At 42.7% G+C, this 16,358-nt stretch overlaps 1 protein-coding gene across 2 annotated transcripts in view; it reads left to right on the forward strand.

Annotated features, from left to right (window-relative positions):
* Positions 1-16,358, forward strand: part of RBPMS (RNA binding protein, mRNA processing factor) — a 653,722-nt gene that overhangs the window by 458,564 nt on the left and 178,800 nt on the right. For both annotated transcript variants that reach the window (XM_085641072.1, XM_085641073.1), the window contains exon 5: positions 3,382-3,532. In XM_085641072.1, coding sequence (XP_085497198.1) covers positions 3,382-3,532 — 151 coding nt within the window. The remainder of the gene's footprint in view (positions 1-3,381; positions 3,533-16,358) is intronic.

Raw genomic sequence — 16,358 nt, forward strand, 5'->3', positions numbered from 1 at the left:
CCGGGTGCATTTCGGACACCGGATACCACACGGATGGGTCCAATCAATGATTAAAGCTGGCCCCTCCCTGTGTTTTACCAATAAAGGGTATTACTTATATGCCTGCCCCCTCCATACTCATTAGTCACCGGGGATGAGAGCAGTGTACAGCTAGGTGATACCACGGAGAGCGCACCTTGACGAAGTAAGGCTTTGGGGTATGAATGTACGTTGGATGCATGTGCAGGGGATGTCTCTCCCGTTTTAGTATTTTTCGGTCAAATCATGCCGCTTAATGTTGTTCTACATGTGCTTACTTCTTCAGGGTTTGACTACAGGGGTTCTCCTTTACTTCCCCCTCCCATGAAGCACATAGGGTTAAGTCTGTAGGTAAGATGTGGGAGATATTTCTCTCCTGTGTTTTTATATTCACTTGTGTATTCACGTATGACAGACACGTGTTATACACTTAAGCCACGCGCGCTTAAAAAATGTGAGTAGTGGTGTTTGCCTTTTCATGAATGACCTTCACTTCTGATGGTTGCTTAGTATGTGTTGTTTATTCTTCGTTTTTACAGGGTACTAAAGACCCCTAGACAGCAGAAAGTGACAAAGGTCACCCCACCGCAGGTTTTTTCTAACCACATTGTTGGTAAGAGTGGAGCCCTGTATGTATTTAAGTATCTAGGTCCTGATGAATGCCGAGTACCTCTGTTGACACAAGGCAGAAACATGTCGACCCAACTCTACACGGCGAGGGGTCAATAACTCTCCCCATTTCGCCGTTCACTTGTTTTTATATAGCATACAGCCACCTAGATCATTTAACATTAAATGAGGTAACTGTAATGGCTTTTAACTTCCCTCACTCACTCTTAGTTAGAAGTGCATCCCTGTCGTCAGGTGTATGCCCGCCCTCTGTCAAACCGAGTTTTATAGAGGGCGAGGACTGGCCAATGATGAAGCATAACACCAGGTGGTGTGTGAGGCCAGTCCTAAACTTTTTGTGAGATGTCCACACTCACATACACACAACACTACTGAGCACCCTTTAGGTAATTCTAATAGGAGCGGCCCCATTTGTGTATAACAGATTAAATCAGTTGTCTGATGACCTTGTCATAACTAATTTACGGTATTAAAAACCGGTGAGAACTTCACAAGGTGGGTCCTCACGAGTGGATTTCAGCTCACTACTATTGGATAACACTGACAGAGCCATTAAGTACTCAACCTCCAGTGTTGTACCTGAGATGCCTGTGTGGCACCAGGAAAAGATTGCCCCCCCCCCCCCCCTTCGTCCTGAAGAAGACTCGCAGCGGAGGTTTAAGTCTCCCTCTATGCACAAGCCGAGTCGAAACGTTGATGCACCCCACCCACTAACGGCCTGTATCACATCCCATCCCCTTCACTTGATGTTGCATTTATGCATTTACAAAAAGTATATAAAAAATGTTATAAATGATTTGTTTGGGACAGGCCTTTCTGTACTGGTCTATTTACCAGTCCATTGCCAAAGCCGTAAAAATGTATAAACTCTGAATATTTGTGACTATTCACTTTTCCCTACCCATCACGAGCACACCCATTCTTCTCTCTTCCTTTGAGCAACCTTTGTACCTTCCCTTTGTCAAATTAATTTTGATCTGTTTCAAGTATATGAAATTAAATATACTGAACTTAAACAATTCTTTGGCGCTTTTGTGCTTTACATTGACTGCACGTTTGGAACAATGCTATCTTAGACAGCAGGGTATGTTGCATTTATTTTTGGTATTTTTTACCAGTGTTTGACTTATTTAAGCTACACACACATGATAAATTATAATTTATTCTTCTCTAAAGCAGTCACGGACAACTTGTTTCATTACTGACTTAAGTTACATAGCATGTTAACTTGGGTGCTGCTCATATTGGCTAAAGGTAGTCACCTACTACACATTATGGGGCAGATTTACAAGAACTGACGCATCTCTGTATATTAGCAGAGATGCGTCAGTTCAATTGCTTCACGCAAAAAAAACCTTGTGCCACCATGGATGCGCCGCATTTACAATGTGGCGCACTGTGCCGCATGGATTGACAGATGCGTCACGCATTTGTTGCCGTAAAGGTAACGCATTGCTGGAGTTGTGTCACAAGCACAATGCAAATACAGCAATGCTGAGGAATGCCTATTCCTATTGTGCTGCGTCACTCCTTACCCCCTACTTCAAGCAGGTGTAAGGTTTTGACGCAGTGGCGGCGTAGAAGTGACGCAGTGAAATCTTGTAGATTTTAAAAGTGCTGCAAGGGGCTTGTAAATCTGCCCCTATGTGAATAATATACACATGTTATTTAGCATTTTAAATCGCACTTTGATCATGAATGTTTTAATTATGCAAATGTAAAATTACGCTCTCCCAGTTTCAAGATAGGAACTATAAGAACTGGGTAACTGCCTTATTCCTTCTGCCTGCATGTCTCCTAGTTTATTTTATTTTGTTGTCTATAATGCACAACAACACACCCTAGACTGCTTCAGTCCGTAAAGTCACCCTCCTCTCTTTGCTGCAAATCAAGGTGGTGTAGTACAAATACCATTCTGTGCACCAGGACTGATGTTGTAGCCCTTTTAAATGGAGTATTGAGTCAGCCTCCTTATGCTCACCCATAAGGAGGTTGTGCCTCTGTTTCAAGAAGTATGAGAGAGCATAGTGTGCTAAACAGAGTACACAATTCTAAATGTTACAAATGCTACAAAATTAAAAGTAATTTCAGGTACTTCTAAAAATGAAACAATGAGACATTTAAAGAACCCTTTGTAATTTGCTCTTCTTCTCAAAATCTTTATTTCCTGAAACTGCCAAGCAATACAGGGCGGTGGTGATAGTGGGGGCATCAAGGTGGTGTAAGATTTTAATAAATTCCAATGCGATAATGGAAAGGGGGGACTTGGTACGGGGAAGGGTGGAGTTACGGGGCTTGCTGGTGGGATATAGTATAGTCATATGATTATGGTGGTGAAAGCCTCAATAGATTATGGACATGCAATATACATAAATGTGGAGGAGTGCTGGAGTTGCTATCCTGGAGGGCGATGCGGTAAGAGAGGATTATGTTATTATGATAATGGAATAGTTTCTGTTAGGCTGTTGCAAGCTGGTAAATTGTTAAAACACAATAAAGATACATTTAAAAAATATATATAGTTGAAGAAATTCTGGAACATGCACAGTTGAGTAAAAGCCTGGGAGAAAATGGCATCGATGGCTCTGGCTCACAAAAGGTATGCAAGAGACCATCCGATGTTGTTGGTGCTCTTTTTCGTCTCTGACTCTTCACATATGAAAGTATCTGTCCCGTTTCTTTAGTAATGAATTCCACTTCACACATGTTTTTTATTCTTTATTTTTTATGCAGGGAATTCGATTTGATCCTGAAATTCCACAAACCCTTCGGCTAGAGTTTGCCAAGGCGAACACAAAAATGGCCAAGAACAAGCTAGTCGGGACGCCGAATCCAAGCACTCTTCAGTTGAACACCGTACCTCAATTTATCAGCAGAGACCAGTGTAAGTCTACCTTGAGTCTATAGTTTTGTTGCCGAACAACCTTCTTCAAGGCCATGGTGGCCTACATTTGGCTGTAGTAGGTCTGATCATAGATGTGTCCTCCTCAGTAAGAAGAGGCCGCCCAGGCCTACTGGACATAGTTGTGTATCTCTCTGGTGGTTGTGTGATAACAGTAGTTTGGTTCTACACGGTCAAGTGTCAGTATGAACCTGCAAAGCTTATATCTGAATAAGCTCAGTTAGCACTATAAATGTATGTTTAATTCAGTGTCATTTGCTGCCTTGGTTGTGTCAGAACTTTTATTATGCCAAATGGTTGATTTGAGGAAGGAGTCCTTAGTGTGTTGTGCGAGGGGAGTCAGTAAATGGAGAAGTTTAGAGGTCAATTTGACTATGGGGGTAGAAATAGACTGCGGTTTACGCGAGAAAGAAAGGTATTCCTGAAAAGAGAAAGGGGATATAACAAAACGTTCATTTGAAGTCCATAGAGGGCAGGTGTCAGAACTTTTGAGATATGGTTGGTTGGGGGAGTTTATTTTACTTATTTATTTAATTGTGTTATTTCACAGTTTGGTTACCACTTTTTTCCCAAATATATTGAGATATTGAAATTGATATGAATTGAATAAGAATACTCTGATTCGATGGAAGACAGCTTTAGTCGAAGATTAATTAAGGTCAATAGAAAAAGAAAATGAAAAGACAAGGAAGACAACTGTTAATGTTAGTAGGTTAACCTTAAACCCCACTCCACCCATTCCATTTTTCTAACCTCACACATTTTTTCACACATCCAATAAAGAGGGCCAGCAGGACGTTGTGGCAGTGGAGGGCCAAATTATGTGGCAGGGTTGACATAAGTATGTAGGAAGAAAAGGCACATTATCCTGCACAGCGTGAGCCAATCCGTGGCTATGTTATTTCATTATTTTTTCCTTTCAGCACCTTTCAATACTGCCCGGGCAAAGCTGCACCTCATTAATACCAGTTCAGCACCTGCATTCAGCAATCAATAATAGAAAGGTCAACAGTTAATCTTTGCAAAGGGTCTGCCATCGTGCAGAACCACGTTTTGGGGCATTTTTTGAAACATTTGATCCACCTGAACTAGAAATTATTCTTTTTTGTAAGATATGAGAATTGTGCAAATTGTGCGGCAGATTCATGAATTATGTGGCAAAGGTGGCAAATCCATAATTATGCGCAAAATACAACAGCTGTACATTAGAATAATTCCAGTGGCCTTGACAAAACTGCACTGACTGTCTAATTTGCCCCACTTTCATTCAGCTGTTTTCAGTATTCATGGATGACTTTGCCTATGAGATTTTTCATGTGAAATGAAAAAAAACACTTTTTGGAACATTCCATTATAACTTTTACCCTCTTAAATCAGTCTTCACCAGACTTGGGAAGATGAAATCCTGAAAGCTGAACTGTATTTTCCAAAGTGACGTGTGAATTGGCAAAGTTATTGAGCATGGAATAGTGCCCTAATAGTTAGATAACAGAACAGTTCCCATGTCGTTTTGGGAGGCCTACAGGTCTGACATATTTTAACCACTTCATCAGATCTAAAAGTAAGTTCAGATTGACTGAAATGGACATGACATTTTTTTTCGCAGTTGCTGTTGGTAGACCCTGTCCACCACCCGAGGTCACGTGATTATTTCACAATGTGGGAAACATGTTGCATGCCAGATATTGTGTAATTACAGGAATGTAAAAATTGGCACATTTTTTTTTCCGGATGTTTTAAACTCCAGGACTTGGCTTCTTATAGAAGTTTGATTTATTAATGTAATGGATTTGCAGAACATTTTCTACGTCAGCAGACCACCATACATCGAATCAGCCACTTCAAAGTCAGAGGCTTGATATCAAAACCTAATTATTTCAACATGTAGAAATGAAATGTTGTACTTGCATAGCGCACTGCTGCCCCAGCAACGGGGTGTCCTGGCGCTGTACTCATACCGCTGTGGAACCCTCCCTGGCTTTCCCTGTGAAATGTCCACACCTGGGCACCCCCAAGGTGAAGCCAGGTATCCCCAACGCTGTTAGGGCCATTGTGGAGATTAAGCAAGCTATTGCCCAGAGTTGCAGAGTGGGACCCATGATTAGAGTAGGCACCGAGGCGAGAATTATCAGGTCAGAGGAAATTGAGCTCAAGACCCACCGAGGCAGGAATTGAACCCTGGTCCCGGGCCAGGTCTCTGTATCTGCCGCTCTAACCATTGAGCCACACTTCTCCACGACAAAGTGCAAACTTATACAAAGTTCTTTAGGAGCAGCAGTGGGCATATTAACCGCTGTTTGCAGCTTGGTATTACATAACGGGCCGCAGACGCTTGTACTGTCCCTTCTGTAATGGGGTTTGTGTTGGCTCTAGGTGAGCACCAGCAAGATCATTTACTTTGGGGCATGGCCACATTCAAATAAGGGAGCCCCTTCCCATTGCACCCCAGGCTCATTACAGACTTGGGCACAATGGCAAAGAAGCTGCCTGGAGGCATAGTGATTGAGTGCCATTTATAAAGTGACACACAGGCAGTGGTGCTGAAACAACTTTCAGAGTGGGGGTGCTGCCATCAATGTTACGTCACTGAAGCTTGTAGATTCATGTAGCGCAGCTAATCACCCATGAGGGTATCCAGGAGCTTTCCATAGGCACAGGAGATTAAGGGGTTTTCCCAGAATCACAGGATGCTGCGCCTACGCCGAGACTCTGAACCTGGATCCCCAGCTCCTGAGTTGGCAGCTCTGCCCGCTTCGCCACATCCTCTCCCAGGTCAGGTTGTGAAAAATCTAAGAAAGTGCTACATCAAAATGTAGTAAATGGGCCACGCCCAATCGGCAGGAGAATGCTAGAGTTGTATTAAGCGTCTAATAGTGCATTTTGCAGCACTTTGTCCCAAATATAGGAGTAAAGCAGGGAGGAGGGGGTAGTGCAATTTACAGACAGCACATTGTCAATGTAATTGTCCTCTTGAAATGTCTATTACATTTGCATGAGGCGTGTAGTTTTACAGCTCAACCTGTATGATGCACAAACAGCGGGCGGACATTCGGTATCTGTGCATATGTATCATATATGTGAAGTGTCTTGGTTTGTTTTCATCCTTTAAAATCTTTGTTTCCGTCATGCTTCAGAATTAGTAAAATAAACCTCTCACTTCTAACTGTATGTTTTTCCAATATTTTACTTAATGCAGCAGCAGTAATCATTTGTTTTCTACTTGCTGTGGATATATTATGAAATATCTGTAAAGTTCATTTACAAGTATTCCAAACATTTGACAGTCTGCAGCCTTTTCCACTCACACTCTCTACCCCAGGATGCTTGTCAGTTGGTTACATAATTCACTCACTTTGCAGTAAGAGAAGAGAAAAATAAATACCACTCTTAGTGTAAAAAAAAAAAAAAGAATACAATGGTTTGCCAGAAGACATTGCCTGGCATGTGACATCTGTCTTTGAATGCACAGAGGATGCTACTAAAAGAGTAAAACCAAATGAAAGGCCTCTCTGTCGATCAATCTTATTTGGAAATCTTGCATGGTTACTCTAGGGGTGCAGCAACACCTCTCGCACCCCCACTTCTAGCACCTCTGCAGTCAGGGTGTCCGCAGGTCTCTTCTTGGGAGGAGGTTGTGGGTGTACCTTGGACCCCCAGGCATCCCCCTCTGGGAGGGTGCAGGAAGACGCGTCACCCGCCAGTGGGGGACTCCCAGGAATCCCCCTCTGGGAGGGTGCAGGAAGACGCGGCAACCGCCAGTGGGAGGATCCTTGTCCACTCTTGAACATGAAGTGGGTTCAACTCCAATGAAATACCCAGGTGCAATTTCAAACCATGGCCTTGTTTTCACGTAAGCGCAAATTGCCGACTGAGTTCACGCCTGCACTGTAGACAACATATTTTTTTAGAGTAGTCCCAGTCTGAAATGGGTGCAACAAAATAAGGGCGCGCTGTTGAGCATTGTTGTTCACTTCAGAATGTTTGTCTTTTGGGCTGTCAGGAAAAAAACAATGCGGCTGACTCTTCCTTTAAGCGACATTTCATTCTTAAGTCCAGTACAACTGTACAGAAATAAAGAATTGACAACATTGACTGGTTGGGAATATCTGTAAAAACAGCTGCGATTGAATCTCTGACTTGGGGTGCAAGGGGCACCAAATGGTTTAGGGGAGAAAGATGTCGCTAGAATTGGAGTGTCGTACATTGTCTTAGCCGCGTATGGTAAGAGACCAGTTACCAGACTTTGGCGATTGAAACTTCAGAACAGTCTCCAGAGTCAATGGCAAGGTGGTCTAAGAAGTTCAACTTTGAGCAGCATCCTTAAGGAGGCCATCCAAATTATTAATCTACAGACACTGAAGGAGTAGGAGGGGGTGAGTACACGTTTCCTATTGAGCCATCAAATCGTACAGTATGGGCCTGATTACAAGCTGATGCGTTATTTAAGGCAACTGATAACTAACCGTACCATGGAGTACATTATTAATAAAGTGCGACAAATAACACTTATTACAAGTTTATGGGAATAAAATGAAGATTTTAATGTTCAATGCACCAAACATCTGCATGATGCAGTAAATACTTTATGTTTTCCCCTGTTAAATTTAGGCAGGTTTAACCTGCCGAAATGTAAAGACGGTTGAGTAATTTAACGCATCCGATAATTATCACGAGTTAAATTAAAAAAAAACATATTTCCGCCCTGTGCATATATAAGGTTTTACGCACAGGACGGAATTAACAGCCCAAATTATAATCAGGCCCTATGTGTGCAAGGAGAAGAAGACATCAATTGGCCAAGCAAGGCGGAAATCCACAATGACCAAATTGGTAATTTATTGGTCAATTTGTAAATTCTCGGAAAAACACAATCTGCACTTGAACAACTTAAAGCCACATGCAGGAGAGTTGCCATAGAGTAAGTACCATAGACGAGAGAAGGGCATGCCACTCAGGTCTGGTAAATCGAGTCAACTTTGTCCTGGGGAGAGGTGAGGGAACATCCTAAGGAAGATGATGCCCATGGTGTTTTTGACAAACCATCAATTAACTAGGGAGAGTATTCCCATTTAGTCATAGGGGAGCTGAGGGCAAATTCATCTGCAGTGGACGCCTAGTTGCCAATACTTCTGGGTCCAGGCTGTTTGTGGGTTACTCTACATTGTATGCTATTCACTCCATCATGGGTGTTAATGATGCCTGCAGGTTTTCTGTCTGGAGCATGGAATGTGAAATGCATTGAGTGGTCTGTGGCTGCCTAAGTCATGCACTGACCATTAGTGCAGTTTATATTGAGGCCCCAATTACAGGTGGCAGGGGTAAATTCCACTCCATATACAAGAATTTGGTAAATTCTGACACATTCGGAATTTGGTGGGTAAAAATCAATCAAGATTCCTGTAAAGCATGACTACTCACCCGTTAGGGTCTCAAGGCACTATTGTGGGGGGGGGGGGGGGTTGATCCACAGTTCATTTGGAGAGCTAGGTCTTGAGGTCCTTCCTCAATTGAGGCAGTGTTGGTGATTGCCTGAGATGTAGATGCAGGGAGTTCCCTGTCTTCACCGCAAGGTAGGAGAAGGATCTTCCTCCAGCCGTGGTCTTGTGGATCCATGGGATGGTGGCCAGGGCCAGATGGGTGGAGCAGAGATGTCTGGTAGGTGTGTAGAAGGAGAGGCGGGGGTTGAGGTATGCGGGTCCGGTGTTATGGAGGGCTTTGTAGGCATGCATGAGGAGCTTGAAGGTAATTCTTTTGTTGATCGAGAGCCAGTGGAGGCCTCTCAGGTGACCCGTGATGTGACTGTGGAAGGGTATATTCAGGATGAGTCTGGCTTTTTTCATCTTTGAGCCATTAACTGGAGCATTTGTGCACACTTTGCTACTTGGCTCTGGAAGCCTTGGTTCCTTCTGACCTTATTCATTTGCTCATATTTGCCTGGATCCCATATTGTTGCTCTCCACCTTGTACACCAGCTACCATTCTACCCTGGTAGCCAACCACTCTTCTACCCTCACAGCCCCTAAGTGGTGACTACAGGGTGAGATGTGTGCTTGTCTTAGTGCTAAGTGAGATGTGTACCTATGTGAGATGTGTAATTGTTGGCTGTCCCTGTTTGTGCATATGGGTTCAACTGTATGAGTGCCGCATGATGGACGTGTCTGTGTACCAGAGTGTGTGCAGAGTGTGAGAGGTGTGACCCTGTGATTGCAAGGTGAGCAATGTGCTAATTTGAGTGCAAGGTTTGACAAGTGTGCCCCTGTAAGAGCAGGGTTAGTGATGTACCTATCTGAGTGCAAAATAAGAGACTTGCTTCTATTCGATTTGGAGCACTTGTTCTGAAGTCTCCACTATTGCGGATACCTTTTCCTTGCTTCCTTGACTAATTAGGGTTCCCTGTTATAGGATAGTGTAGGGCAAATTAGAGATTCTGTTGTTACTCATGACTAGACAGGAAGATTGTAATTTACAATTTAACGGGCAAATCTTATTTCTTATTTTCTGTATAGCCGCTACTGAATTCTTATTATGTTTTTTTTGTTTAAATTTGTTTTATTGATTTTAACAAGCCTTATAGGCAACCTTGTACATGCATATATTTCAAGAGATAAATTCATACAAGTTACAGTTATTTATCCATAACACCTTTGGTGTATTTTCTGTACGTAGCATGTGGGGTGTAGGGTAGGATAGGAGGTTAGTGGAAGGGGATTGGGGGTTGGAGCAAGGGTGATAATGAGTAGGTAAGTGGGGTGGAAACAGTTGCCCAACTTGATATTCTGTCGCCTCCAGTGACTGCGCCACTTCCGCATCCTTGTGTAATTAGTGTGATATTTTTATGTAGTACAGACCCCATCTAAGTGATTGTGGTGTGTCCTGGATGTGTATGTAAGGTGCACAAGTCATGAGATCATGCATGACCCGAGACACAGACCTCATGTAGTTACCTGTATTACTCTGTTAGCTACTGGTGTTTGTGCCCTACCTGTATCTCGGGTGGTCTCACATGTCCCCATACTCTCCGGCCAGGTATTGCGAAGGTCTAGTAAAATCATGTCCCATGCCCTCGCGATCGGGAGTGTTCACAATCCCATGATGTCCTCACGGTTTGTGCAACACTTTCCACCGGAACCCAACACGCTAGTGATTGAAACCAGGCTTTCTTAGCCGGGGGTTCTGAGGACTTACAGCGCCTATTAATCTAATGTATAGCCACAATTAACCGAGGTCTATAAATCGGGATGTCACCTTGTGCTTTTTGGATCTATGATACAAGCCCTAGAGACAGACTTCCCAAGTGCATTCCACAATTCGGCCAGTACACTGCGATAATTGTGTAGTGACAATTTCCCAATTGCAGGTCCACAACATGTGTAACAGGTCCCCATCTACCTGTCCGCATCTGGGGCAGCGGGCACCAGTGCCAGTGAAGTAGTTGTTAATCTTAGCTCGTGTCAGGTATGCTCTGTGTATTATGAAGTATTGTATCAATCGAAACCTGCCATTTCTTGGAATACGTGTGGGCCCCTCGAGTATAGCCGACCATTCACGCTCCGTGCATTGTCTGTGTAGGTCAGTATCCCAGTGTTGTCTGAGTGATACCAACGGGTGTGCTGCATGCGTCCTTGGTGATTCAGTGAACCATTTTGTGAGGTGTCTTCTGGTACCCATTTTGTGGAGGTATTGGGCAGAAAGGTGTGTTGTAGGCTCTTGGGTAATATCGCCCCACAAGGTACACAATGTCTGCATCAGAGAGGCAATAAGAATTGGCCTCGTGGCAGGCCGCACTCCTCGACCAGTGTGTCAAATGGCATTAATTGCTTGTCTTGGTACATATCTCCTAATGCCTGTAATCCCGCTCCCTCCCAGGTGGAGAGCTCTGTTGTGGTGACAGCGCAATGCTTTCTCGGTGTGCCCTGTATCATTATGGAAGGCACATATTGGATGACATTTCTTGTGAGCCAACAACTACAGCGGAAACAGCTGTAGGAGACTGCCAGCATCAATTGGACAGGTGCTGCTTCTTTTCTGGCAGGATGAAACAGTTTTGTGATGTAGGGATGCGTATGTCCTGGTTGCTGTGTAGCAGTGTCTGTTAGGTACAGCCCCCTGATCCACCGGGCTACCCATTGTAATTGCGCTGCTAAGTAATAATGCTCCATGTTAGTTACGGCAAGCCATCCCTGATCTATCGGCAGGTAGAGTTTGGCCAATGCTACTCTGCATCGTGAGCCATGCCATATGAAGTGTCGCATATCGCACTTGAGCGATCGGAAGACTGGGGGCTTGAAATACAGAGGCAAATTGGTGAAATGATATAGTAGTCATGGGAGAACTACTATTTTTAAGAGTGCAAATCGACCCATGACAGCCAGGGGGAGTGTGCGGAAGAATGCCATCTGTAACCTAATCGCATTGTTGGCTCAAGTAAGGGTCTCTTCTAGGAGATCCTCTGGCTGATGGTAGATAGAGGAATGTCGACTGCTGCCATTGCACCGAGACGCCATTGGCCACTAATGCTGGATTGGAGGCAGTCTCAGCGAATGGGTACAGGCATGGTTTCCCCCAGTTCACTCGCAATCTCAATAGGGAAGCAAAGTCCGACAGTGTTTTCGCTATGGCTTCACATGGCTCTTATATCTCGGAGGTATACCAGCAGGTCATCAGCATACAGGGATACCCCGTGTATGCCATCTCCCAGGGGGATTCCCCATTCTTCTCCCACTTTACGTAGGGACTCGGCCAGTGGCTCTATGGCTACGGAAGACAGAAATGGGGGAAGCGGGCATCCCTGTCTGGTACAACGTCCAATGGGAATCGAGTTAGACTCATAAGGACCTGTCTTGACTTGTAGAGTAGGTGGTGTAGGCTGGGTGTACAGTAATTTAACAAGACTCAGGGAATAAGCACCCAGTTCGTACCTAGCTAGGGTGGCAAATAAGAAGTCCCATTCTAGCGTGTCAAACGCTTTCTCTAGTTTGAGTACTAGGCAACCTGAAGGCGGCCAGTGTTCTGTCGAGTATTGAGCTACTCTGAAGAACTTTTGCAAGTTCAGCGTTGTGCTGCGAGCCGGTCCGAAACCGTTTTGATCAGCGTGGACCAGCCGGGGTACCATTGGGGCCGGTCTATTTGCTAAGATTTTGGCCAAACTGAATTCTTAGTATGTTTTATGTTGTTTAGGCTGAAATTACTTCAGAGATTTGGGCTCATATTGATTATTTTGTACTTCTATAAAATGCTACTTGGACTCATTTATATCAGTTTGTTTCTCAGTCTGTAATTAAGTAAACCTTCCTTATAGTGGTGTTGGCCTTATTGGGGACTAAATGAGTTATTCTGTTAATTACATTTGGAATAAATATTTTACTTCCTCTTACCTCTCAAGCTCTAAAAGATTTATCAACTCAGGAGTGAAGATTTGTTAGAAGGGCCCAGAGCTCCATCACTTCTTTTCTGGCATGGTGAGAGGTGTGCCCATGTGAATACAGGGTGATCAGTGTGCCTTTCAGAGTGCAGGTTGCAGTATTATAAAGCCAGACATATTGACATTGCCAGTTGTCATTTGAGCAAGCCCTTTGAAGCATGAGGTCAGGCATTTTTCTTTTTATTTATGTTGGGCAGAGCTCTCTTTATGCTATACTTGAAACAACAATGCAATGCCCTCTTTTTTGTTCATATCATAGATTGGTTCCTCAGAATGCCAAGAGTTGCAGAATTGACATAACACAGCCTTGACCCCCTGATTTTAATAAAGGATTAAACTTTGCCTCCCCTCTTCCACTTGTCCTTCAACAATCACCTTTTTGCAGGCTGAGCTTTTAGGGGGGAGGTAAGGAGTCATAATTATAGAAGGTACAGTAAACAGGTCCCTTACAGTCCTGTTCAATTTCTGTTTCTGATACTGCCTTCATGACACCAGGGCAATCCAGGGATTGTTCCAGGGAGAATTGACAACCTCCATAACAGATGACAAACTAGACAAACTTAATGAAATGGTCCTACAAGTAAAGTCTAAAAAGGACTTAGTAGAACATAGAGTGGTAGTGTGGCAAATCCGATCCCTAAATCTAACAGAACTAAAAGCTTATCCTTTGAATTTTAATTAACGTGTTCATTTTATAATTAGGCCAGATAAACATATATGGTACAATAATAAAATATCACGTACTCACTATGCGGTACCAAGAACTCCATATTTTACACTCTGCCTAAACCCTGCCATTTTAAGAAGAAGCATTAGATTGCATCAGTTTGTATTATATTCATAAAATGTTATGTTGATTGTAGCCCCACAATCTTAACAATTAAGCACAGCATGTTTCCTGTTCATTTTCACAATCTCCAAAGAAGTCCATAAACCCTCTCGGAGTGTATGCAAGAGCCATCACTCTTCCCTTCTTGCTTCTGGATTTGTGATTGTAGTGGTAGTCAGACATCCTGCATTTTAGTCATTCATTTATTTATTTACTTACTATTAATTGATTTACTTCTGTATTTATGCGTCTATCTGTTGCTGTCGGTTACATGTATCTACAATGCCAGACTTTCTCCTGTCTTTTCCTTGTGTTCTCGATTTTCTTTGTTTCTTTATTGTCGGAAATGTGATGTCTGCTTTCTATATTCATTTTATGTATTATTGGGCAATTGTCCTATACTGTGCACATTTCAATCCTGACCCCGGTTTTGGTTTCTCTGTTTGTTTTCCTGGAAGTCTGACAAAACTGATTAAGCAAAAAAGGAACACAGCTGTAAGTATGGCTAGGTAAAATACCCTTGCTGCACTGCCCTTCCCGGAGCACTAATGTTTGCCTGTGGCAACATTATGTTTCATTTGTTACTAGGTTATGCAAACATAAACACAGTCAGTCTTTCCTCTCTGTTTGCCACAATTGTGCATATGGATATTGCTCAATCAGATTACAACGAAGAAATCAATTCCTTTGTTAACTTGTAAGGTTTATTTATGTTGGTCTCTCTTTCCCGTCATGGGTGTTTCTGCGTGTGAGCGGTTTTATAATAATGATAAAAATTGACCGAATTCACTTGGTAAACCTTTCTTGCTGAGACATCCTATTTTGTTCCTCATGTAAATACTGGTAAAAATGTAGATTTGTTTTAATATTTTTATAAATTAAAAAATAAAACAAAATTCCATTCACAAAAAGATTTCAGCAATGCGAATGATAACTGTGATTCTCTTGAATGCTTTTAATAAATCCGAATTATGAACTTTGTGTCCCTGTGGTCAGCTCCAGCCTATATAATCGGTTTCTTTATTCAAATGCATTGTTGTACATCATTTTCTCAGCAGTCATTTACTATCCTTTTGCTGCTTATTATCGATAAGGAATTTATTTTCAACATATAAACTGTAGGTATAAATTAGCAAGATATCCCAGATTGGCTGAAATGAGCCCAGCAGCTCTAAGAGAACCAATACACCCCAAAACTCAAGCAAATATATTGTTCCACAAATTAGGTAATTGTACAAAATCCTGAAACCTCTCACAACAATCCCCTTTTACATGATATCTGGTACCTTGATTTCCCCTTTCAAGAAGTTAGCTACTTTTTTCAAGTGTACAGTATAGCTCAATCAATCAGGGGTTTAGAGTGCACTACTCGCCCGTGGGGGTCTCAAGGTGCCTGCAGCTCCGTTGGTCATTTGAAGAGCCATGTAGCTACTACATTGTACATTATTGTTTCACTCTAAAGTGAGTATTTTTAGAGCCTCATTCACTAAGCATTTCTGCATGAGTAGGTGTATGTCATACCTGGAATTTTAGGAGTATATAAGTGGTAAGTTACATTTACCAACTGAACCCAAACGTCAGTTAGTTGACTTAGCTAAACGTTTGCAGCTGGCATCTGTAGTGATTTGCAGATAAGGAGTTTGAATCCAGGCAAGGCCAACACAACCTTCCACACTTACAACATAGGTAAGCTGAGTTCTAGTAAGTCAGCTAATCGAGATATCTCCTATTTCCAGCACTTAGAAATGGCAGAAGTGAAGCAGGACGCTCCGTATAAAATTAAGTATTAATAACTACTATTAACCATGCAGAGCATCCAATAAAATAAAGTATGGCAATCCATCTAACTAAGAGAATTATCTGATTACTTACCTAGTTTTATTATTTCCATACAATGCTTATCAAATGTTATTAAAGACCGGGTTCAAACGATCCACCTCGCCCCTTTTCATTCAGCTAAGGTCCAACGAGATTGTGGAGCCCCTCAGGGGTCCATCTTTCCCCTCACTTGTTCACTCTTTACATTCGCCCACTGATATATTCCTTACAGAAGCAGAAGGTGAACATATACATCTTCGCTGAAGATGTGGAGCTCATTTTCACCATTGATAACACTATTGAATCTCAGTTTTTTTTTCAAAACACTATGTTATATATTCGGGACTTGATGAATAGTCACCGGTTGAAGTTAAACTCCGACAAAACTGAAATTGTGGTCACGAGGAAAAAACCGCATCAATAGAATCCTTCCTTTTGGCCCCCTGGGATGGGATTCCCTCGATGCCCAAGAAAGCAGTGAAAAGTATTGGGATTTTCATCGATGACGATCTATCCCTGAAACATCAGACATCCCATCCTCTTGTTTTTTCAAGCTCCGGAAAATCAGAAGATATTTCACGCTGGATGCTGTCATCAAAATGATTATTGCCTTGATGATGTCTCGGAATGACTATGCCAACACTCTTTATCTGGGGCTCCCTATAGACCTAAACCACAGGTTGCAATTGGCTCAAAATCAGGCAGTCCGGTTGTTTTTTTGCCAATCAAGACACTGCCAT

The sequence above is a fragment of the Triturus cristatus genome, chromosome 2_2, assembly GCF_964204655.1.
Source record: "Triturus cristatus chromosome 2_2, aTriCri1.1, whole genome shotgun sequence".
In the NCBI taxonomy this organism is placed as follows: Eukaryota; Metazoa; Chordata; class Amphibia; order Caudata; family Salamandridae; genus Triturus; species Triturus cristatus.